Genomic DNA, 25,650 nt, shown 5'->3' with positions numbered 1-25,650 from the left:
ATAGCTCTTTGTACACGATTTATAGGTATTGCTACATAGTTAGGTTACTTTAAGCTAATCTTGTCATTATGAGTGTGTTTCCACAAACAAGTGTTCGTGCTACAAGTATTCTCACCCTTTCATCATTTGTTGGAGCCATCCTCCCTGAAGTGACCTCCAAATAAGTCTCAGAAGAAAGCACTGAGGAAACTGTTGAAGTTACCAAGCTAACCATTCTAATATATGCAGATACATAGTGCTTTATTGATAAGACTACAAAGGTGACATGGAGCAAGATATACAACACATTCATGCAAGAGAATTTAGCTAAGAACTTAGAAGATGTGCACATATACATCAATATCAAGAGGTCCAGAATGCATAATATCACATACAGATTCCCCGTAATCCCTTGTGTAGAAGTGATTGAGTGGATCATTACAAACATGGATGACTCTTATCTTGTGCTTCGCAGTGAGAGTGGTGGTAAGCTCACCACTGATTATGGAGAGGACATGCATATGTACTACAAGATGCTTAGACCTACGGAATATGCAAATAATAACTTCTACACCAGATGGGTTGACCTTGACACAAGTGACATTATCAAATCTTTGTGTTGAGAGCTTGCTAAGTTTCACCATCGTCCATCCAAAGTCTATTTGACAAAGATCCTCAAAGGTGTATATAAGTATTTGATAGCCATGTGTTTCCGATTGCATGGGCGCAAGAATACTAAGGTGCTTGAAGAAAATTGGATATATATGCTCCATATTATGGTAACCTATGGTAAATTTTTAAATTGGGAAAATATATTGTCATTTGAGTTGTAGCATTATGTGGGGCAGGCGAAATCATCTTTGAGGGTGAATCAAGCCCATAAATTGTATATGTCTGCATTTCTTCTAAATGGAATATGTGCACGGTATGCGTTTGTAGGAATGTACTAGAAGTGGACAGATGAGAACAAGTTCCCAATTTACTTTCACTACATACTATTATAAGAATCAAGCTTCGGAAGTGCATATGAAATATTGTTGAGCACTTCTTTGTAGTTATCTGATCGAAATCTGGATTAGGGACAAAAATTTGCTCAAAAATAAAAGTTCTCAGAATCAATAAAAACCTAAATGACACCATCCATCTCGGCAATACAATCCCAACGTAATTCATTTCACTCAAAATAGAGTTTGGATGAGAAAGTTAGAGCCTATTGTCCATTCCATCAAACATGCAAAATTTGGTTCACTGGGATGCTGATTAGGCATCCATACAGCCCAGTCAGAAAAAGAATATTCCAGAATATTCCCATAGGTGGCCCAATTGCATGTGACAAGCGCCTGCACAATATTTTTCAAGGGGCATTAAGGTGGATTAATAAGAGGGTGACACGTGGCAAGCCCTTAGGCCACCACGTGCCTTGTCAAAGGTCAATCAAATGTTTATGGTAGGCCGGGGAGTTGAACTCATGACCTCACTTGAACAAGCGTAGTGCTCTACTACTATACCACCACTGTCGGTCTTAATAGACTATGGGCACATTTAATATTTAAAGTTTATGACGACGGTGTTTGGGAGGTAAGGCTAACTACCGCATGTGACCAATGCTAACCCTTAACCGTTAGCATTACTTGCTAACCGCGCGGATTAAGTGCTAAGTGGAGTTAACATTAATTAATCCACTAATTAAAAATTAATTAATTTTGGTTTATGTTGGCAGTAATTTTGGCGAAGCCGACAAATCTGGAGCTAACTCCAAATTTGGCGGAGTTAACTAGAGTTTTTCTAGATTTAGTGGAGATTTCCTAGGAAAAACTGAAGAAGCCATAACTTTGGCAGTTTTCGACCAATTTTGGCTCAAGAAGAGTCATTCCTAGATGATTTGGATGCTTTGAACACAATGGAATAGGTTGCTAAAGCAGAAAGTCACTCATGTACATTATTTTTCTATGTTGAAGGTTAAGGAAGCGTAGGGCCACCATAGGAGGAGGTCAAGCCTAGATCAGCTGAAGTCGAATTGTAGAGCTTGGAGAGTCATTTTTTGGGTTTTTGGGTCTTTTGAATCCAACGGAGCAGGTTGCAAAGCCATTGGAGTACTTCAGGTGCATGTAATCAGATAATTGACCACTAATCCAAAGAGGGCATAGCCATTGAAGTAGGTCCAAGGAGATGTAGCCCAGTTTGGGGTGAATTCCTTTATCAGCTTTGTGTTTATAAATTTTTTGTGTATTACTTATCAAAAATTTACTTGTTGCACATGTGTTTTAAACAACTAATTGACCTCATAAATTTCTCATAAAAGGCACTCATTACTTGACACATAATTCCTCACATTTTGGTTAATTTGAGACAATCCTAAACACAATTTTTGTAAAACTGATGAGGGGTCTTGCATAGCATTACAAGTTTTCCCAACATATCAGATCAAGTTGGAATTAGAGCACTGTTAGCTCATTTTAACCCTCAGATGGTTTGCCAATGTTAGCTAGAAAATTAGCTATTGGTTTTGTGTTTATGCAAGGAGAATTTAATTGTGTGCAAGTTTATGTGATGCCAGATTCAACAAGTGATGTTTCTAATCCATATTCCTTAGAAAGACTCTTTAATGAAGATATGTTGCAAAAGTTTATCATCATGAGAGATATGGTGCAAGAGTTGAAGGAAGATAGGAAGGAGAACACTATAATTCAAGAGGAGCTGATGGCAATGAAGGAGGAGAAGCAAGCGCTTCTTGAAGAGATGCATGAGATGGAGATTCAACTCCATGATGTCAAGGAAACCCTAGCCAATTATGTGTATGAAAATGAGGTATGAAATTCAAGTTTATCTTCAATTTTCTCTCAAAATGAATGTTTTGGTGCTTTTGAAAGACACACTAGAGGAATAGGGTCCAAATTATTGATGAAGATGGGCTATGAAGGTAAAGGTTTAGGAAACCATGCACAAGGCATAGTTGAGCCAATTGTTGTTGAGGAGAGGCCTAGGTATTTGGCTCTTGGTTATGGACAACATGATGGAGAATGATCCAAAGCCAAGGAGGGACATGAAGGTGTTCCAAGAAGTATTTTCATTACATGTTCATTACCCCAAGCTTGTGAAGTTTGTGTTCATGAGGAATGCAAAAATTTCATACCCACTTTGCAAGAAGATGCTCACAAGCATGCAACTAGTGGAAATGTCAAACAAGAGGATGTTGAAAGCTCTAAGGTCATTAAACCATGGTTGGTATTCCAAAGAGAGCCACTACCTCATCAAATTCACCTCCTCAAGAAGGTGACAAAGGTGGATGTGCAAGGTATAAATCTACCTTTAATCAAGTTTCTTTTGATTATGATAAACATGGTAAATATTCACATAAGATTTGGAGAAAATTTACATGGTCCTTTTGTGGTTTGAATAAACATACTGTTTCGAGGTGTTGGAAGATGATAACCATACACAAGAAAATTTTAAAACAAAAGAGACAGAAAGCCAAAGTTCCATTGGATAATGGAAACCATGTTGAAAAGAAGATGCAATTATTTTGCACTCATTTCCATAAGCAGGGTCATATTTTAGATAAGTGTTGGACTTTGCATCCAACAAGTCATCCACGACATTTGAAGAAGGTGGAGAGAGATTTTGGCAAGAACGGAAAAGAGGATTCCATAATTGACGTGGGTTAGGATGATACACATGATGAAGTGCAGCTGAAATAAGCGCCATTGAAATGGTTTGGAAAGAGATGGTTAGATTTCTTAACCAATTAAGACCTTGCATTTCTTTTGATAATTGATGCAAATCTTGCCTTATTGATATTTTTCCTTGTTATTTGGATGCATTTCTTTTCTCCTAAAAGTATGTTTCATATTGCATGAAGCAAGATGTTGGAAAAGTATAGTTATGTTGACTCACTTAGATACAACAAAGATGGCAATTTGCAACTACAAATTTGCATGCATGTTGCATTCTTGAACTTGCATGTTTATGTCAGGAAGGTGTTTGAAAGTGGAGTGTGTTGACTCACTTTATTCCAACAAATTTGGTCATTTCAACTCTTTAATTACTCGTACATACCAATGGGATTCTTGTACTTGTGAGAGAGTTGAGAATTGTTATACATGCATGAGAGTTTGTGTGTGAACAATGGGATTTTTAATAGTTTCATTGTGCTTGAACATGCATGAGTGATTGACTTGTGTTGGTTGATTGCTTTGTTAACATGTATGTTGTCAACTTGAGAATGTTGATCATTTTCACATGCATGAGTGTCAGCTTGTGTGGTCGATTGATTGTTACATGTATGTTATATCGACTTGGAAGAGTTGATTTTGTCTCCAAATATGAAAGGGAGATGTGACGAATTGTTTCATGAGAATGTGGAATTCTTGTTGTAAATCATCAAGTTGTTGTACATGCTTTTGCTTGATTTGAAAGTCAGTTGTTTGAAGAAGCATGTTTTGTCGACTTGTGTTTAGTAAACCATCGACTAAACACCAAGATGGTTTATACACCAAGATGTAAGAGTACATGGTGATGTTCACATGATGTGACATTTGTTGCTTTGAAGAAGCAAAAGGAAGAGGTCGTCAAGTTATATTCTTGCATGAGTGTTTTTCAAGGTTAATGGTGTTTCTTATGACAAGATGTCACGGGATTTTGGAAGGTCCATGCTTGAGAAAGAGGCTCATGATTAGCCTTCATTCTCAAATCATGACATGAGAAACATGTTAATACTGGAGGATGATGGAATCAAGAAGAGAAAGTGGACAAAAATGCCAAAAAAATTTGCAACCCTTGTAAAATATCAAATGGTCTACAATGTGATTTGATGTGTTGACACCAAGAAGCGAAAGAGATGGCGAATGCATTCTTCCAGATGTGGAATTTGGAACTGTGGAGGTAAAATAATGGTAATTTATTTTCTTGTTATTACTGATATTGGAACTCATTGTTCTAGTTCACTCAGATGGGCTTAATTTGGGAAAGTAGTTTCCAAGGAGAAGCTTACATCGAATGCATGTGTTGCAAAGGAGGAACATGATGCTCAGTGGGAAGGCCATCATTCAGCTTTCCAAGCATCGAGGGATTGCTTTGGTACAACAGGCTGTTTAATCAGCAAGCAACCAGCAAGTGTTGGACTGGGTCAGTTGTTGGGTGTGGAGCATGATTATCATCCTAATTTGGAGGTCTTTGTTTTAGCTGGATGTATACCCCAGGAAGATTGTACGCCCCTCCATGTGGGGGGTTGTGGTGGGGGGGGACTTGTCCCCCACGCGAGGGTTCAGGGGGGGGAGGCCATCCCCCCCGGCTTCCGGGGGCAACGCCCCTAAAGCTAAAAACAGATGTAAAATTGCCTTGTAAAAGTATAGTAATTTCTAGTCAATCTGGGCCATTCATTAGGTAGATGATCTGATGGTAGAATTTATGTTTAGTTTAGGGTTTTTTTCCCTAGAAGGAAACCCCTCTCTTTGTATGAGGGTATTGTATTGAGGTTGTGGAATATATGTGTATTCTTAGAGCGAGAAACAAAGAGGTGAGACTGTGAGAGAAAACAGAGGATATTACAGCGGATCTGTTGTAGGTTGTGTCTCTTCATTTTGCTGGATAATAGAAAGGAAGGACTGGCTGTTCGAGGTGGACATAGCCCAAACTGGGTGAACCACATATATTTGTGTCTCTCTGGTTTTATGTGTTTGTGTTTTTTCGCATATTATATGTCTTGCATTTCTCTGTCATATATAATATTTTTCTAATCAGCAACAAAAGGAGAACAATGGTTGAAATGCCAAGCCATTTGCAAGGCAAGGCATGCCAGTGAACCCAAGTGGTTGTTATGGAGATTTTTTCAAGTAGAATCAATTGATAGAACTTGGGAAGGATAAGAGTATTCATCTCTCATCAAATAACCAGCTTTTGTGGGTACAAAATCTTGTCAGTGGGAAGGAGTGATCGGAATCTGGATTAGGGGCAATAATTTGCTCAAAAATAAAAGTGCTCGGAATCAATCAAAACCTAAACGACAACATCCGTATCAGCGATACGATCCCAATGCAACTTATTTCACTCAAAACAGAGTTCGTATGAGAAAGTTAGAGCCTGTTGTCCCGTTTCATCAAACATGCAAAATTTGGCTAACTCGGACGCTGACTAGGCATCCGTACAACCCAGTAAGCAAAAAGAATATTCTAGGGAATATTCCCATAGTTGATCCAATTGCATTGTGACAAGTGTCTGCATGGTATTTGTCAAGGGGCATTGAGGTGGACCAATGAGAGGGTGACACGTGGCAAGCACTGAGGCCGCCATGTGCCCTCTCAAAGGTCAATCAAAAGTTTATGGCAGGCTGGGGAGTCGAACCCATGACCTCACCCAAACAAGTGTAGTGCTCTACCGCTATACCACCATTGCCGATCTTAATACACTCTGGGCGCATTTAATATTTAAATTTTATGTCGATGGTGTTTGGGAGGTAAGGCTAACCGTCGCATGTGACCAACGCTAACGCTTAACCATTAGCATTAGTTGTTAACTGCGCGGATAAAGCGCTAAGTGTAGTTAACATTAATTAATACACTAATTAACTGTTAATTAATTTCGATTTAGGTTGACGGTAATTTTGGCGGTGCCGACAAATCCGGAGCTAACTCCAAATTTGGTCGAGTTAACTAGAGGTTTTCCAGATTTAGTGGAGATTTCTTAGGAAAAACTGAAGAAGCAATAACTTTGGCAGTTTTCAACCAATTTTGGCTCAAGAATAGTCATTCCTAGATGATTTGGATGCTTTGAAAACAACGGAATAGGTTGCAGAGGCAGAAAGGCACTTATATACGTGATTTTTATACGTTGAACTTTAAGGAAGCCTAGGGCCACCAGGAGAGGAGGTCAAGCCTAGATCAACTGATGTCTAATTGCAGAGCTTGGAAAGTCATTTTTGTGGTTTTTGGGTATTTTTAATCCAATGGATCGGGTTGCAAAGCCATTGTAGTACTGCATGTGCATGTAATCAGAGAATTGACCATTAATCCAAAAAGGGCCTAGCCATTGAAGCAAGTCTAAGGAGATGTAGCCCAATTTGGGGTGAACTCCTTTATCAACTTTGTGTTTATGAGTTTGTTGTGTATTACTTCTCTGCAATTTACTTGCTGCATATGTGTTTTAAACAACTAATTAACCTCATAAATTTCTCATAAAAGACACTCATTACTTGACACATAATTCCTCACATTTTGGTTAATTTGAGATGATCCTAAACACAATTTTTTTATACTGATGAGGGAGCTTGCATATCATTAATAAGTTTGCCCAAATTTCCAGATCATTATCTTTCATATGATATTTGAGATCGATCATCCTTGCATGACTAATCAGGTGAAGGATTCACTATGGGATATCATGGATTGATTTTCAATGCCTGAGGGGACATACATAAGATGTTTTCGTTGTTATATATCCCCTTATCTCATGCCATGATGTGTGACCAATAAGGTGGTCATGCAGGAAGTGGAAAATCAGTTGGATAAGGGATGTTCAGGAATTCTTCACAGGAGGAAGAAAGCCCCTTGTCCTACCTTCCCATTGAGGATCGAATTATATGATTTGAAGAGAAACAAGGAAGAAACATTGGAGATACAAGAGCTAGATCACTTGCACTTTGCCACTAAGGATTTTCATGGATATGATCCCAGGATAATATGTAGGAAACATTGTGAAAGGATCAGTCACAGTATGGGGTATTCTTTAATATCTATAGTAGAAGAAGAGAATATAAAGAACTAGTACAATGTTTTTTTTAAGCACATCCAATGTTGGAAACTAGTTCACCCCAAGATTCACCATCTCAACACTTGCAAGCACAGTATGAAGAATAGATAGCCCCTCAAGTAAAGAAAGTAGCTCCTAAGAAGAGGATCACATATGATTTGACAGATGAGAGCAACAAAAAGTGGAAAGCTAATCCTTTGAACATAGGAGCTATTCAAGAAGAACATGAGAGGAGAGAAGCATAAGAATAAGAGGAGGAGAGGCAACAAGATGAGTTGCTTCAGAAGCATGAGGAAGAAGAGGAGGAGAGAAAAATGATAGAATAAGAGCAGCAAAGGTAGTTCCCGGAGGAAGAAGCAGCACATAGATTAGAATAAGAACAATTGACTTAAGAGATAGAAGAGGAATAGTTGGAGCAAGAAGATACCATTCAACTAATGGATGATGAGGCAGGTACTCCAAGCGAACCTCCCCTCATAGGTGGTCCTATTCCATTTGGAGAGATGGAGATCACATCTCCACCTATAGATAGAGTCATGGAAGTATGAAATGTAACGTTCGATAAACTTAAGAAGAGGATTATGCAGCAAAGGCATAGATACTTTCTTAATGATCCTCAAAATCCAGTCTTAGTTGCTACAAAGAAGGTGATAACTTCCAACATCAGAAGGAATCCTAAGGAAGTCATGGTAGAAATTTTTTATTTTGCCACAACAACGCATGATAACTCTAAATATCTACTGAGTGAGAATGTTAGATTTAGGAATGAACTTACCACAGTGAAGCAACAAGTGGAACATGTTGCGATGGAGAACCAACGATTATCATCATAGAGTTTTAGCACTGTCAAATGGAATTCATCCATGCAGGAAGAACTAGGGCCAATGGAGGACACCATGGCATGGCTATATGATGAGATGATACTTATACAAAAGGTGGTAGACCCTCTCGTTGGCATTCAGAAGAAAACACAGGAAGTGGTAAAATTCCTAAAAGTAGCAAACATAACAGTTAACCAAATTTAGGAGTGGGTTGCCAAGTATCTGGATGCTCCACAACATTTGGAAAAGAAAGACAAGATTGTCGTAGAGATGGACAAAGTTTAGTTGAGACTCCACCTACAAAACAACTCTCATCTTAGAGGACATTCAGTTAGTACTATTACTGCCTATACTCGATTGCATAATGGTTTTAAGTCTCTAACACATAAGCATGGGATGCCCGCAATAGGAACACTTGAAGCGATCAGAGGCAGAGAAGTCATCTTCCAAGAGATCAGGCAATATATTGAACAGATCAAACATGCAACAGAACATGAAAGCTTGGAGGTTTACCAAAGATGTTATTCTACAGAATTCTTTTACACCAGTCAAAGCTCATATGAAACTATCATGGCTCTGGAATAATGTACAGTCAAGCTCCAAGACCATACTAATGAAGGCACTGGAGGTGAAGATGTGGTATATAAGGGACTTTTCAATTCGGGTCAAATCCATCTCAATGAAGTTCAGGGCATGGCACACTTACATTACAAATGAGCTCCATGAGGAAGCAAATGATTTATCCATTTGATGAGCATTTGTCCCATTATCAATTTTGTCTTATTATTCAACGATATCATATGTAATTTGTCTTATGTAATAAATGGTATGTAATGAAGTCCAAGGGACACATGTGGAATGTGAATAGTCACATATGGAATGCAATAAGTCATAAATAGAATATAAATAGTCATAGAAGTCAAAGAGTCATGAGGAAGTTCAAAGGTCATTGTTATTTGTTATAAATAACTCCTCATCACTCAAAGAAAGGGCTTGGATTCTTGGAGTCTTTCCTTGGCTTCTCTTGTATCACATAGGGGATAGATCATTCGTTGGAGAAACAAGTTGTGGCTTCATGTTCCACTATTAGATATAGTGTTTCATTCATATAACAATGTACTTGGGACCTTTCACTCTTAATCAGAAAATCGATGAACCAATACTTATTCATATATGTATCATAGATATAGTTGGACTATTCTGGTTATGTTTATGGTATATGTTGCTTTAATTACATACTAAGTGAATGAAATAATTTTTTTCTTATCTATGGTTGTTATTGGATAAGTGCTATTATGTTTTAGTGAAATTTATTTATCACATGGACTAATCTACAGGTATTCAACAAGTATTTATCTTCCTTCTTGGGTATCCCTTTAGGATAGTACTATTACTTTTCTAACTTATGGCTCATTTTCCCTACCAGTAATGGATGTTCCCTCATGCACCTTAGATTGGGTGTCTCGCAAAGCTCACATAATTGCTGCCCCAAAGAGGTGTTGCGTTCTCTTGTGCGTTGTCATAACCAAGGCATATCTTTGAAACCTTTCCAAGAGTGGCCAAACCATTTGACTAGATGGGACTCCTACACTAAATGGTGTGAGGTATAACTGGGACTTCACATCGAGGAGAACTCTTACAATGTTGGTGGCATCCAACACCATCAACACCTTATGTAACACCCTCCTCCCACATCTACCCAAGTAACCAGCCAACCAGGGTAAATATGTGAGGAGAGGCTACTATGATGCGATTCAACCTCCTACATGACCTTAAGGAAGTGGAATCGATGAGAACACAACATACATACCTTCCACATCAACAAAAGGACTCCCAAGAACCATTCCAACATTTCCGGAAACTAGCCCCTGGGTCCTACTGAGTTTTTAGACCAATTAACCCTTGGACTCTCCCATGCTATGGGCATGCCAACGTCCAGAGGGCTCTGGATGCTCCCACAACATGGCATGCCAACGTCCAGGGACTATTTTTCTCAGTGTTGTGCTAGAGTCCCCGAGATCTGAGCCACTTGTTCAGGCCCAGATCCCAGGTGACGACCCAAAATTAAATGACACCTTCAAAACACAAAGATAACATGGTAATGTGATGATACAAATTCAATTACTTGAACAAGGGCTTGATTGGACCCCTACTAGCCATGGCAAGAATTTCGTCAAACATATCACAAATATGTAATCTACTGATGTAAACAATAGATTTAAGCATAGAGGTCTCATACTTATCTGAGAATCACTAAGGATCATTGTTCCTTTATATCATTAGCTGCATTATCATCTATTAGGTCACGATACATTATTCATTCATTTACAAATCAAAACATGAGGAAAGCCATACACAATCTCTGTCATAATACATGTTTATAACCAACATAATAACAACAGAAATATCAAGGATGCATCAGCCATAAAATCCACATATAAAATAATACATTTATACATAAGATATCGAGGAGATAACCTTTTATTAATGAATGCAAAATCCAACCCGAGATGGGATTACCACTTTCCACCCGACCATAGAATGGCTGAGCCAATTCTCTCTTCATCCATTCACCCTTGTGCCATATTCCAAGCATGAATATGGGACTCAAACCAAAATAACCAACCAGGGCATCTCGAGGCTAAACCACTTCACCCTCATAAATAGAAACTAGGATTTACTGTAATCCATCCTAGATAACTAGGCCAACACAATAAACATGTAATAACAGGCTTTACCATGATCTCCACCAGATCACTAGGCCAAAACAAGCTTGGATGCCACCATATTTCTCCACCTACACCATGAGGAAAGTCTCTTAGGCTTTACCAAAATTCACAGTTTGATCCAGGGATCACTAGGCCCTAAACTGAGACACCACCCTCTAAGATTTACTTTATATCTCGCCATTCATCGACAAGGATTCCTATACCTAATAAAAGGAAACCACCTCTAGGTTTTACTGTATATCTTTCCATTCACCGGTCAAGGATTCCTACGCCCACTGAGGCAACACAAAATCTATCTTTACCACAACCCACAGTCTGGTTCAAGGGTGACTAGGCCAGTGGCTTTACCGCAATCCACGGTCTGGTTTAGGGATCACTGGGCCATGTTTTCTTTCTTTCCAAGATCCACCTCACTCAGCTTTAAATCCACCTGGAAATCCAATTCAACCAAAACATGAGATCCCCATCACACCATGGCTATCTGGAAATGGCAAGGCTAGGATGAAAACATGTCACACCTGACAAAACCCATGCCATAACAGCAATGAACCACATGAAATACCATGCATGCCAAATCTAGCAAGCAAAACACACATGTAAATCAATACTTGCAAAGAATCCTGTTATAGCTGTCTAATCCCACTCTTCCCTTCTTGCTCCTTCCTTCCTCTTGCCTTCTTTACCTTTCTTGATCCAATGAAAAACCTGAGCAAAAGCTTTCCAACTAATCCTCAAAATCCTTTTTATCAAATTGGCCTCTATTTTCTTCATTTTCCATTAGTTTCCTTCAATTTCCTCCTCAGATGCAACCTGTGACCTTTCACCTTCCTTTTCTCCTAATTTCCATTATTTTCATAAATAAACATGCCAAAATGCCATTTTGCCTTTCCAAAGCTTTTTTCATTGAATTTTCCAATTTCCTTAGCCATAATAACCGAAATGAACACCCATTAGGATGTTTTTCCCACCATTTAGCTTGGAATATGTGTCCCGTCAACCATGGTCTTATATATTTTTACATGGAGTTTTAACTAGGGTTGTTACACCTTGTTATATACATATTAATGAGGCCCATCATAGGTTTAATACCTCATCCTATATATACAAAGTTAACCTATACTGGCACATGAAAACTCTAACGGGAGGGTGCTCACTGGGAATACTGAAACAAAACAAGAGCTGATAATTTGTATGGCTAAAATAGTGGAGAAGGTAGATAACCTAAACAAGAAAATCAAAAGGATGGAAAATGATTTGGGAAATTATGCTAATTCCTCCTCCTCCTCTGGTGAAAGTGAACGACAACCACCTTTTCGGGTGGATCCCCCTCTTGAAATATGATGAAGTAAGCATGTCAACTCAAGAAGAGCACAACTCAAGGAGTTGAAATGTTAATGCTTATGCTTATTAGTTTATATTTTCTATTAGTTTATGTTTTGAAAGAAAGTATGATTATCCATGGCACTATTAATAAAAAATTTGAATTTGTGCTACTGGTCTAGTTTCCCTAGTGGCAAACCAAAGAAGATATATATATATATATATATATATATATATATATATATATATATATAGATATATATATATATATATATATATATATATATATATATATATCATTTTCTACAGTTTTTCTTGTTCTTGTAAATTTATTTTCTAATTGCTTACATAAAATGAAAAACCATTTTTTTTGAAGAGGAAACAACTATGGAAATACGATATATGTTTTTTTTTCCTTGTGTATTTTTTATGCTATTTATTTATTTCCAAGAGTTTTTTGCACTATTAAATTTTTTTAGCATAAGTTATAAAATAAAATAAAAAATGTAATATGAAGTTGAAAGTGTGAAATTATATGTTATTGGATAGATGATTTACTGACAAATCTACTAGATACATAACATTGCCAAAGAGGAAGAGATAAAGGGGTTTCATCCCTTGAAATTTATATTGCAGAAAATCCTACAAGAAGGTGATATTTTTTTGGATTTTAAACCCTCAATCAAGTAATATAGCTCAATTGAGGGATTTTAAAATTTTCAATCAAGGGATGGGGATTTTCAAATACTTCAATTCAGGGTTAATTAAAAGATCAATCAAGGTCTTTTTGAGTTTAATAAATAATTTGATTGAGTTATTGCAACGAAACACACCAAATAAATGTTGGTTCATGGATTTGTTCACTACTTTCATGAAAAAGGGGTGCTTGATTATGATATAGAACTTGTTTGAGCTTCATATTTAAATCTATAGTTTGTTTAACCCAATTTGGCACCTTCATAAGCAATTTTCTATGTCTATAAAACTCATCGATCGAGGGATTATTTAAGAACTTGGTTGAGCTCCTAATATTTGAAGCAAACGCTTAAAACTACCTCAATTAAGGGTTAAAAAAAACCATTTTTCTCACCACTTTGCCAAAAATATTTACCCAACTTCATGGATTTTCTCCTTACATGCAAACCATTAAGGTCCCATCACTAGGACATTAGCAATACAAAAATGCCCCATGTTCTCTCTTTGGAACTTCTAAGGGCAATCTAATTCCTTTTATTCACTATTCAAAAATTTGGCTAAATGATGTCAAGGTGAATGCCATCTCTACAAGTCATGAGAATGTGGCAATCCATCCATTGCCACCTCAACTGTGTCTCTCTACTTTGACTAGTACACTTAGTCAAAACATAGAGGTAGGGTAATTGTTCTCATGGCCTGCTTACAAAAAACGAGACAAAGTTCCATGGTCAAACATTGTTGTGGGCTATAAAATAACATTCTCCTTTACTATTTTTCTTTCATTTTCTTAATTTATCTTCAAATCTTGATATGATTCCTAAGGCTTTTAGTGGTTATTCTTGGCAGTGATAAGTGTGATCTCTTTCTCCTTCTCATGGTCGAGTTAGGAACATTATTTTACCCAAGTCACTTTGTATTTTCTTGTTTCCATGTTTTATTTAATTCCCTCCTAGGTTTTCCTATGCCATTTGTTGGTGCATGTTTCTTTATTTTTTGGTTTAAATATGTGGGTTTTGATGGGCGGTTTATGGGTGGAGGGGTTGGTTTGCATTTTATTGTTAGTGCATCTTGTATTTGAAGGGAAGGCTATCTACCATGGATTATCATTGTTTCTTATCACATGTTGGTTATTCATTCCCACATATTCTCTTAGTTCAAGGGGTTTAGATAGCAATGTAGTTCATTCTCATGGTTTTAACATTATGTAGATCATACTTTTGTTTTACCTCTTTACACTTCTCAAAGACATTTTAAGTATCTCTCTTTTAGTTTCCTTTTCCTCATGGTTGAGGTATTTTCCCTTTTGCTTCACTTGGAGGTGGGGAGATGAGTGCACCTCATTAGTTAGTCAAATAGCTTTGTTATTTATCATTGCAAAATCAAATAGGTTTTAAGGGAGTTTCTAACCTTGGATGGGTTGATCTGCTCTATGAATATGATGTGTGTGTATCTCTTCCTCTAGTGGTTGTATTACAACGTTTGATCACTACCCATTTTACTTTACAAATTCTAGTTCCTTACATATGAATTTCAACCATTTCCATCCATTTTGCAAGCTCTATTATCAAATGGTTGAAGCTTCTAGAAATGGATTTGTCTCAACTTTAGGTTTGACAAATGACTCTTGATAGTGTTAATCCAAAAACCAATATTCTTTTGCATATCCAAACCCTAAAAAACATGGCATTTCAACCACACAATCATATCCCATTGGGTGGCTTGGAAATGTATGATTAGGCTTCCTTTCGTGCATATTGGTCTCCTCAACACAACAACACCATCATCTTTGCAACAACAAATTTCTTGGTAGAATACTAGGAACGTAGTGAAAACACTAACATGCATCATTGATTTTAACATTAGATATCTTATTCAACAACATCCTTCTTTGGCATATTTCTTTCATAATTGTATTTGGAACTTTTTGGTATTACACAAGTTACACAATGGGGAAGGAGCACCTCATTAATTTGTTCCAAAAGCTTCTCCTTACATTATATGGTGGACAACTGTACAAAATGCTTCTATGTTGCATAAAGTTTGTTAACCATATATCATTTTTTGCTAATGGGCTTCAATTCCATCAAAAGTGAACTATCTTCTTAATAAGCTTGTTTTCTCCATAATATTTTATAACTTTTTGTGATTATTTTGAATTTCAACAACTCTTTTACGCCTTGCCTTTATTATTAATACACAACATATTTTTTTATTTTCCAAAATATTTATTATAATACTATTGCTAAATACACTTATATAACTTTCAAGTAATATTTTTTTACAAATTAAAGATAGTGAAATCTCAACATACAATTAAACTTTCATATATATATATATATATATATATATATATATATATATATAACTATTTTTCTATAATTAATATATATTTACTAAAATAACATAACCAACTTACATTAACACTTTGGAGTGTAATGGTAATTCCCTCATACACAAGTGTGTCATATTACTATTTTGTATCTTTAAGTCCATCCTGAGAATGATGACATTTAATTGGCTAGCTTTTGCTTCTTTTAAATTTAAAAGTTAAAATTTAGTGATATTTACTAATCATATTATACGAAAAATATTATTCTAAAAACAAAAATGCATATCATAATAATTAAAGAGATCAGTGCATTTTGAATTATGATTAGAGAATAATTTCTTACTACCAATAAAACATTTATATTAATATTATTATATAGATAATGGATTTAGTGGTTGTATTTATGATGTAGAATAAAGTGTTTATCTTTTAAAAATGCTTTTATCTAAAAGCACCATTTAATTATTAATTATATAAAAAGTTTTATTTCAAAGCACTTTTTAGTTATTAATTAGTTTAAAAGGTTTATGATATTGAATTGATTATTTAAAACATGGTCAATTTATATTATTTAATTTCCTATGAACAAAATGTACACATACCCCAAATAACCCTAGGTAAAAAGAAAAAACTAGTATGGTTGGCCTAGACATTCTTTTGTAACTTTTAGTCTCCAACATTATTTTCAAGGTTGTAGTGATACCCATATCCACTTTACTTTATTTAAATTAGATATACATTTTCCTATCAAATGCTATCCAATCATGTCAAAGTTTGGTTGGCCTAGATAATTTACAATTAAAGTCTATTTCAATCAAGTTTACTAATTTTATATAAAAAATTTATATTTTTTCTAGAAAAAATTCACAAAATATAATTAAAATAAAACATAAGCTAATTAGTTACTATTATTAACAATTTAAACCAATTTTTATATATATATATATATTTGTTTTACTATCACTCTCTCACACATATAAAATTAAATCATCACTCTCACACACATATAAAATTCATCATAATATTAAGATTTAAGTATATAAAATTCATTACAATATTAAAATTTAAGTAAATAAATAAATGTTAAATTTAAAAATACAAACAATGATATTCATTGTATTATATTATAAATTTGGGTCAAGATTTCTGAGGCAACAATTAAGATGAGAATATACTATGAGTTGCGCCTCCCCATGAAATTACAATGTTCACTAAGCACAATTGACACCATAAAAGGGGAGGATATAGAGACAATTGACACCATAAAAGGGGAGGATATAGAGAGACCTCAAAAGAAAAACAGGGCCCTAGAAAAAACAATAAGGCAACTAAATCCGAAGAAGGGAGTTCGGAAAAAAAAATAAAGATGGAAAAATGGAGGCCAATGTGTCTCCTCAATAGAGAAAAAATTCACATAGAAATAGGAGATGAAATAACATACAAGTTAGGCCCAAAGAAACTTACCCTAACAACATAGAGTAGGGTGCGCCTTTGGAATCTATGAGCTTTTAAAGCCTATTAGTCGTGAAAACAAGGTTGCTTCCATCATGGCTGGTTGAAGCACCGAAGCTGAGCTATAATAATAACAATGTGCAAGAGTAAACATCAAAAAATACTACATACACCTAAATTAGTAACCTATCACTCGTATAAATCCCATCAAAGGCTATAAAGTTAGTACAAGTTGGGCTAAGTGTCATATGCCCATTATTGCATGTGGTGGTATGTGCATTGTGAGGATCACAAAAGTTAATATTAACGTCAATGAAGTAGGACTCTTCTTCAATGTGATTTGTGTTTTTATTTTAATTTCTCATTTATATAATATTTATTTTTTAAATGTGGCAAAAAGTATCATAATTTAATAATCAAATTAGAGTGAGGACCATAATGAATGTTGACTCATATCTTTATTCAAAGAAAATCATGTCACTTTAAATAACTTATTTTTATTGGTAGTGCATAAGGAGGAGAACTTAGCTCTTGCAAAATATTGTAAACTGTTATCATATTTTTAATTTATCATTGGAAATGCGTGTTGACTCAAATATGTACTCACAAAAAACTATGCCACCTAAAATAACTTATGAGTGATCCATAAAAAAGAAAATTTAACTCTTACCCTATATTTTAATTATTTTATCATTGGAAATGTATTCACTTATGTACTAAACTATGCCACCTAAAATAATTCATTAATGATCTATTAGAAAGAAAAATTAACTCTTACCACATATTTTAAAGCCTTCGACTCTTATCATATTCAATAGTGCTAGTTTTTTTTTTTTTTTTTCATCAATTTTTTTTGGTTTGCAAAACCTATTATGGCTTTAGCAGTAAATCATCATAAAAATAATTAAAAATATAGACAAGTAAGATGCTTCTTGAAATACTTTAATTGAAGCGATGAGATTTAAGTGAGAATGTAATACCAGAGTGAAAGGGGCATTTATATTTAAAATTTGAGGAAGAGTAAAGCGTGTCTCTTCATCACTGAAGTCAGCAATGTTGACAGGGAAACCACTTCATTCCAGCGCAGCCTTCACGAACATGTCAGCATAAGGTCCCGCACAATTACGTCACCGAATAATTCTACACGGAGGAATTCATCCGGGCGCCCGCAAGTTGCGGTTAGAGTCGCAACGAAACACGGGGATTCACTGTCGGAAAGATATGCACTGTTACGGCCTTATTTTGAACTTTACGGCAGAGCTTTTCGGCCTTAAAATGGAGTTTGGCTCTTCCAGAACGTGGAAGCTTGCGCTTTGAGCTTTGAAACTGAAAGAAGACACGAGGAGGAAAGAGGTACGAGGAAGGGAAAGGAAGTATAAGTTTTGTTTCTGTGCATTGCCGGGGAAAATTTGAAGCCATGGACCAGAAAATGTCACGGGAAAGCTCTCTGCATTTTGTGTTTTTCTCTTTGGTTCTGATAATATTATGCTGCTTTGCTATTGGCGGTTCGCAAGAAGTACTTATTTTGCAGGAATTGAAACGCGGATTCGACGATCCGTCAGGCGCGTTCAAGAACTGGAATGAGAATGACAATTCTCCGTGTAATTGGACGGGAATTACGTGCGCTGCCGGTGAAAAATTCGTGGAAGGACTCGATCTTTCAAACACGAACATCGCGGGACCGTTCCCGATCGTCGTCTGCAGAATCCGTGGTCTCAAGAACCTCTCCTTGGCGAATAATTCCGTCAACAGTTCGATTCCTGCGGACTTGAGAAGATGCTCTAAACTCCAGTATTTGGATTTATCGCAGAATCTCATCGTCGGCCGACTCCCGGAGTTCATCTCCGAGCTCTCGAGGCTAAAGTATCTGGATCTTTCAGGAAATAACTTAAGCGGTCCGATTCCCCCTTCGTTCGGCCAGCTGCCAGAGCTGCAAGTCTTAAATCTCATCAACAATCTTCTCAACACTACGATTCCGCCATTTTTAGGCAATCTCTCAAATCTTTTGCAGCTTTATTTGGCCTACAATCCTTCTCTCACCGGAGCTCTACCTCCCGAGCTCGGGAAACTGACGAAGCTGCAAAATCTATGGCTGAAGAACTGCAGCCTCGTCGGAGAAATTCCAGAGACGATAGGCAATCTCGCCGAGCTAACAAATTTGGATTTTTCGGCTAACCAGTTCTCAGGTTTGATTCCCGAGAGCTTCACTAAGCTGGAAAATGTTGTACAGATCGAGCTTTACCAGAACAATTTATCAGGTCCCATTCCGGTGGGCATTGGCGGCTTGAAATCCTTAAAGAGGTTCGATGCTTCCATGAATATGCTCACCGGTTCGATTCCTGCTGGGCTGGGCAGACTGAATCTGGAATCCTTGAATCTGTATCGAAACAAACTGGTTGGTGAAATACCTCCAGGCTTGGGTTTCTCTACGAGCCTCACCCAGTTAAAGCTCTTCACGAATAGACTAACAGGTACTTTACCAGAGAATCTGGGCAGAAATTCGGAACTTCAAGTACTGGATATTGCAAATAACCAGCTTTCCGGAAACCTTCCTGCGGACCTGTGCAAGAAGAAAAGGCTCGAAATGCTCAACATTTTCAACAACACGTTCACTGGTAATTTACCTGAAACCTTGGGAACCTGCACGAGTTTAAATAGAGTTAGGCTAGGAAACAATAATTTTAATGGCACGGTGCCAAGTTCATTCTGGGGACTTCCTCACACCTCACTTCTGGAGCTCAAGAACAATAATTTTGAAGGCCATATTTCTCCCGAAATCGCCAAAGGCAAAAATCTCTCACAGCTCCGCATTAACGGCAATGCATTTACAGGCAGCCTGCCTACAGAAATCGGCGAGCTGCCGAACCTCAGCGAGATAACCGCCAACGATAATTTACTCTCCGGCGCTTTGCCTTCCAGCTTGGGGCAGCTGCAACAGCTCGAAAAGCTGGACCTTTGTAATAACAAGCTAAGTGGAAAGCTTCTTGCTGAAATCAGTTCGTGCAAGCAACTGTCCGATATCAATCTTGCAAAAAACCAGTTTTCCGGCTCGATTCCTGCAAGTCTTGGTACTTTGACAGTGCTTAATTATCTGGACCTGTCGGAAAATCTTCTCACGGGACCGATTCCTTCCGAGCTCGGGAATCTGAAGCTGAATTATTTTAATGTCTCGGACAACCGTTTGTCCGGCGCAGTTCCTTCGGCGTTTGAGAATCTGGTGTATGCAGAGAGTTTTTTGGGAAATCCCGAGTTGTGTAGCCGCGAGATCTTTAATGGCACGAAGTCATGTTCTGAAGAAAGCAGTGAAAAAGCTAAGCAGCAGAAATGGTGGTGGCTGCTTCGTTGTTTGTTTGCTTTGTCTCCCATTATTTTTGTCCTTGGACTTGCCTTGTTTTACAGAAGGTACCGGAGCTTTGCAAATACAAAGAGGAAAAAGTCCGCTGACAAATCCTCCTGGATGCTGACTTCATTTCACAGGTTGAGTTTCAGTAAAAATGAGATTCTGGATTGCTTCGATGAAGATAATATTATTGGGAGCGGCGGAGCTGGTAAGGTTTACAAGGCCACGCTGAGCAATGGGGAGACGGTGGCCATTAAGAGGTTTTGGAGCAGTAGTAAAGGCGATGCTTCCAATGATAACGGTTTCAAGGCAGAGGTGGACATACTTGGAAAGATCAGGCATAAGAACATCGTGAAGCTATGGTGCTGTTGTAGTAATCGGGAATCCAATCTGTTGGTCTATGAGTACATGCCTAACGGGAGTCTGGGGGATCTACTTCATGGGCCTAAGTCTAGTGTTCTTGACTGGCCCATAAGATACAAGATTGTCCTTGGAGCTGCTCAGGGTTTGGCATATCTTCATCATGATTGCGAGCCATCCATTGTCCACAGAGACATTAAATCCAATAATATTCTGCTGGATGAGGATTATGACGCTCATGTTGCAGATTTCGGTCTCGCGAAAATTCTGCAGAGCTGTGGCATGGGGGTTGATTATATGTCTGCAATTGCTGGGTCTTATGGCTATATAGCTCCAGGTTGGTTCTGTTCCATACTTTAAGAAAATTCTATTTGGTGTTTCTCCAAATTTTTCTAGATTTCTTTCTAACTTTAAGGTTCATATTGTTGTGTTTAGTCCATTTATTTGAGGTTGATCTGGACCTTGGTCAAGTGACCAATATAATTTGATTTTGTGCTTGCGAATTGTTTGGTTGCTTGTGTTCTCATTTTATTCCTGAATTCGGATTTCTTGTTTTGCCTACTTTATCCAGTTAAGCTGTTTACAAGGATGGCCATTTATACCCCACCTTGCTCTTCTTGTGCTCCTTTCTCCATTAAATGGAATTGTGAGCTCTTGTCATGCTTGTTTTCCCTGAAATTAAACTCTGCACTAATTGCTTCACTCTGAACTTGATATTGATGTTTTTTAATGTTAATCTGCATTAGTTTTGTAGAGAACTTTTTATAAATTAAGTAGGAATCAGTCTTATATCAATCTTTCATTTCTTTAGATTTACAATCTTATATCACCATTGCTTTTCTTTAGCTTTTGAATAGTTTTCTACGAAAGTCCCATTTGAGAACTTTACATATGGTATTGTGCAGAGTACGCCTACACACTTAAGGTGAATGAAAAAAGTGACATCTATAGCTTTGGAGTGGTGATCTTGGAGCTCATGACCGGCAGGAGGCCAGTAGATTCAGAATTTGGAGAGAACAAAGATCTTGTGAAGTGGGTAATAGAGAAAAAGAATGGATGGCATGAAGTGCTGGATCCCAAGCTTCTGGGTTGCTTCAAGGAAGAGATGATGATGGTTCTGGAAGTAGGACTCCTATGCACGAGCTCCCTGCCCATCAACAGGCCATCAATGAGGAGGGTGGTAGATATGTTGCATAAGGCCACTCCGCAACAAAAGGCCAAGCCAATTGCCTAGGATGGAAAAATGTCTCCTTATTATTACGAGGAATCTACAACATGCAATGAATAGGCATGATGGTAGTTGCATTTGGCATAGACTTTTCTTCTTTGCAGGGCCCCTGAATTTACTGCCTTTTTGTAGCTTCCAAGTTTACTTAGTGCTTGTTCATGTATAGTCTTTAGAATCTAAACCTGATACTAATGCGCAGAATAGAAGCTTGCTTTCTGTAACGTTTCGGGTATCATTCACACCAGTAGAATATGCGCACATAGCTGTGGGACACTGTGCTGCTGTCTTTTAGTAAATCTAGCTTTTGACTCTTAATGAGTTGCAGAAGTCCAGCAAGGACTAAAATATTTAAGTAAAAACATGTTGCTATTCCTGGTATTAAATTCCAATCGAATAGCAGGATTAGGAGGAAATTTGAAGTCATTCTGTATATGGAAATGTATATGTCTCATTCATACCTTCATTTTTACATTCTAAGTGCAACCCTGTAACACCTTTTTATATCGTATGGTAGCAGCATGAAATAGCCAGCTTATATATTGAACCCGGAATTTGGTCAGTATCAATTTCCGTCATGTTTTTGGATGTTTTGGATTTGTATACTCTTTTTAATGAGATGTGGGAAGCAGTGGTATCTTAAATTGTTTCCGTTTTTCATGGATTTAGATCTTCTATATTCTAAATTTATTTTCTTTGAATATTTTCTTATTCATCATTTTCTAAAATATTTTTTATGTTATTTTCTAAAATTACTTTATATAAATATTATTTCCATCTGTATCAATATATATTTTTTTCCGCCTGGATACGGGCATGATATTTTCAGGAAAGTATATTTTTATTTTAAAAAATTAAATATAAAAAATTAACAATTTAAAAAATTAAAAAATAAAATATCAAATTTATAGAGAAGAATTTTTGGTGAAAATCATATTGTAAAATTGAAGATAAATTACATTTGTGGATTAGAAATTTATAGACAAATAAATTATAATATGATTTTTACAGAAAACTCCTCTATAAACTCAATATAAATCACAGCAACTTAAATTCAACAAAATATCAAATTCAACACACAAATAATAAAAGATAATTTTATTATAAACTTTTACTTCTCATTTGAAACATAAACATCACACATGCAGAACAAAAAAATAATATAAGATATAGACATAATTAGGAAAATAAAGGCTTAACAAAAGTAATTTATAAAATTGAATGAAACTAATTAGAGATAGGGAATATACAAAATTAAAGAATAATTTCTGTTGCGAAGAATTTGTTCTTTTTACTTTATGTTGAGATTCCCAGACAATGACATTGTATACATTGTATCTTTACTGTTTATTATACAATAATTAATTTTTTTCCCTTATGTTGAGATTCCCAAACAATGACATTGTATACATTGTATCTTTACTGTTTATTATACAATTAATAAAACTGAGTATTAAACTTTGCGCCACCTTTTGTCTCTTTATTAAAAAAAAAATAAAAAATAAGTAAACAATCAATAAAACGGACTATCAAACTTTCAAGACTTCAACCCTGGTTAAAGCGAGAAACAACCATTTCTTAATTCTACATCCCAATAAAGCTCGGGAGCACGATAGGATTTTTCGAAACAAAAACAATTCCTTAATTCTCTATCCCAATAAAACTCTTAATTCTCTATCCCAATAAAATTCGGGACCACTAGGACTTTATAATTCAACAAAACAAAGCATGTTGTCGCGGGTTTTTAATAGTTAAAGTTTGTAAATTTAATTTAATTATTGTAGTAGGCAGGGTTGTTGCTTAGTACTCGTTGGTTTTTATGCCGGAAGTAATTGAAAACAGAAATTATCGTAATTAAGATAAAAATAATATTACTGTTATGTAAAGAATTTTCTATATTTATAATGAGATACAAAAAAACCAAAATAGATTACTAAATTGAGTATATTACAAAATCTTTTTCCATAGCTCCAATTTGATCTATTTCTTTGGCTTTCACTTGTGTTGAGTTCAGTAGGTAAGGGTTTTTTAGGACCATATGCCCAAAACTTTGTTGATTAAAGCGTGATCTCTCATGTATTGAATGTAATCCCCATTTTGATTGGAATGTACCTCAAACTTTAGATTTATGGCAGTTTTTGGAAGGCAACTTCCTGTAGGTCTCCAAATGGTTGAAGCTTTCCTTGAGAACCCTTGTTGCTAATCTAGACCTGCAACTTTCCTTGAGAATCCTTGTTGCTAATCTCGACCTGAATTTTGGTGGTAGGAATTTTAGAGACAATGTGCCTTGCTCGGAAATCCATGATAAATTAGGATAGATTTTCAAGTGCAATTCATATTTAAATTTAGTTAATAAACATATAAAAATATGATAGTTACAGTAAATTCCATAGAACCATATTATTTCTTAACTTTATATTTAGAATGAGTGAATAAAAACATAAAAATTAAATTCTTACCATAATTTCTCTTTTTTAATCTTATATATATATAAAAGGTAGATTATGCATATTAAATTTAAAACCATAAAATATGTTATTCTTTTCTTTAATCTTAAATATATAAATAATCTTAAATATATAAGATATGTTATGTATATTAAATTTAAAACCATAAAATATGCCAAAAAATGTTCTCCATGTATATATATTTTACAAGAATTTCAATATATTATATAAAAAATTAACATTTTGAAAATTTTGGTGTGTAATAAATCTATACTGATTATATATTAACTATTTAAAAAAATATTAATTTAAAAAAATATTAATTTGGAAAAAAATTATATAATTTTTTTTTAAATAATTAAAAATAATAACAAGAGCTCGTTTATATGTTATTTGAAAAATATATTCAAAAGGCATGAATAACAAAAGCCTTTTTGTTATTATTTTATTTTCAAGAAAGCTAGATAGGAATTTATTGTTTAAATGTGATTTATATAATGTATGTCTAAAAATAATTTTCAATTTATAATTTTATAGTTGGGAAAAAATAATATTTTATGTCAATTAGCTATGAGGTAGGTTGATATAGAACAAAATTATAATTAATTATATATATTTGATTTTAATTGTAATAATTTTTTTATAATAACATTTTTATTTTATTATTGAATGGAAAGGCTCATTCTACATCAAAGTATGAGAGATGTGTAAGTTTGTATGTATGTCCGGTTTTTTTTAAAAATGAAAATAAAAATAAAATTATGTTCTAAATAGAAAAATAATGTCCCCTATAATAATAAAAAAATGAATATGCTGTAATAAAAATATCAACTTCATATATATATATATATATATATATATATATATATATAAGTCTATCATTCCATTAGTTCCCTTTAAAATAAAAATAAAAATAAAAAATAAAAGTTGTGTTCTATATAGTAAAATAATATTGATAAATGTGATCATCCATGCTATTTATTCCTAAAGATCTATTGTTTTTTCACCTTGTTCTGGGGATGGACCACATTAGTTGGTTCGACCACCAAATCCTAATAATGTGATTAATCTGAAAGACATTCATCTACATTATGGATCACTAAAGTCCTAGATCTAACATAGAAAAATAATGTCAGGTATAATAAAAAAATTTGTCTGTAAGATGTTTAAATCTTATACTTTTCAAAATATTTCAACAGGAGATTTAAA

General features: G+C 35.5%; 1 protein-coding gene across 1 annotated transcript; it reads left to right on the top strand.

The window, feature by feature from the left end:
- The first annotated feature begins 18,486 nt into the window (after window positions 1-18,486).
- Window positions 18,487-22,509, top strand: LOC149194691 (uncharacterized). Its single transcript, XM_089407761.1, has 2 exons — window positions 18,487-21,106; window positions 21,675-22,509. Exons 1-2 carry the CDS (start codon window positions 18,487-18,489, stop codon window positions 22,001-22,003), a joined length of 2,949 nt encoding a protein of 982 aa, XP_089263887.1. The 3' UTR covers window positions 22,004-22,509.
- The last annotated feature ends 3,141 nt before the right edge of the window (window positions 22,510-25,650 follow it).

The sequence above is a fragment of the Pinus tabuliformis genome, chromosome 2_2 (assembly GCF_031772625.1).
Source record: "Pinus tabuliformis cultivar Carrire ecotype Pingquan chromosome 2_2, CPIR1, whole genome shotgun sequence".
Classification (NCBI taxonomy): domain Eukaryota; kingdom Viridiplantae; phylum Streptophyta; class Pinopsida; order Pinales; family Pinaceae; genus Pinus; species Pinus tabuliformis.
This window is presented reverse-complemented; position numbering and strand designations above follow the sequence as displayed.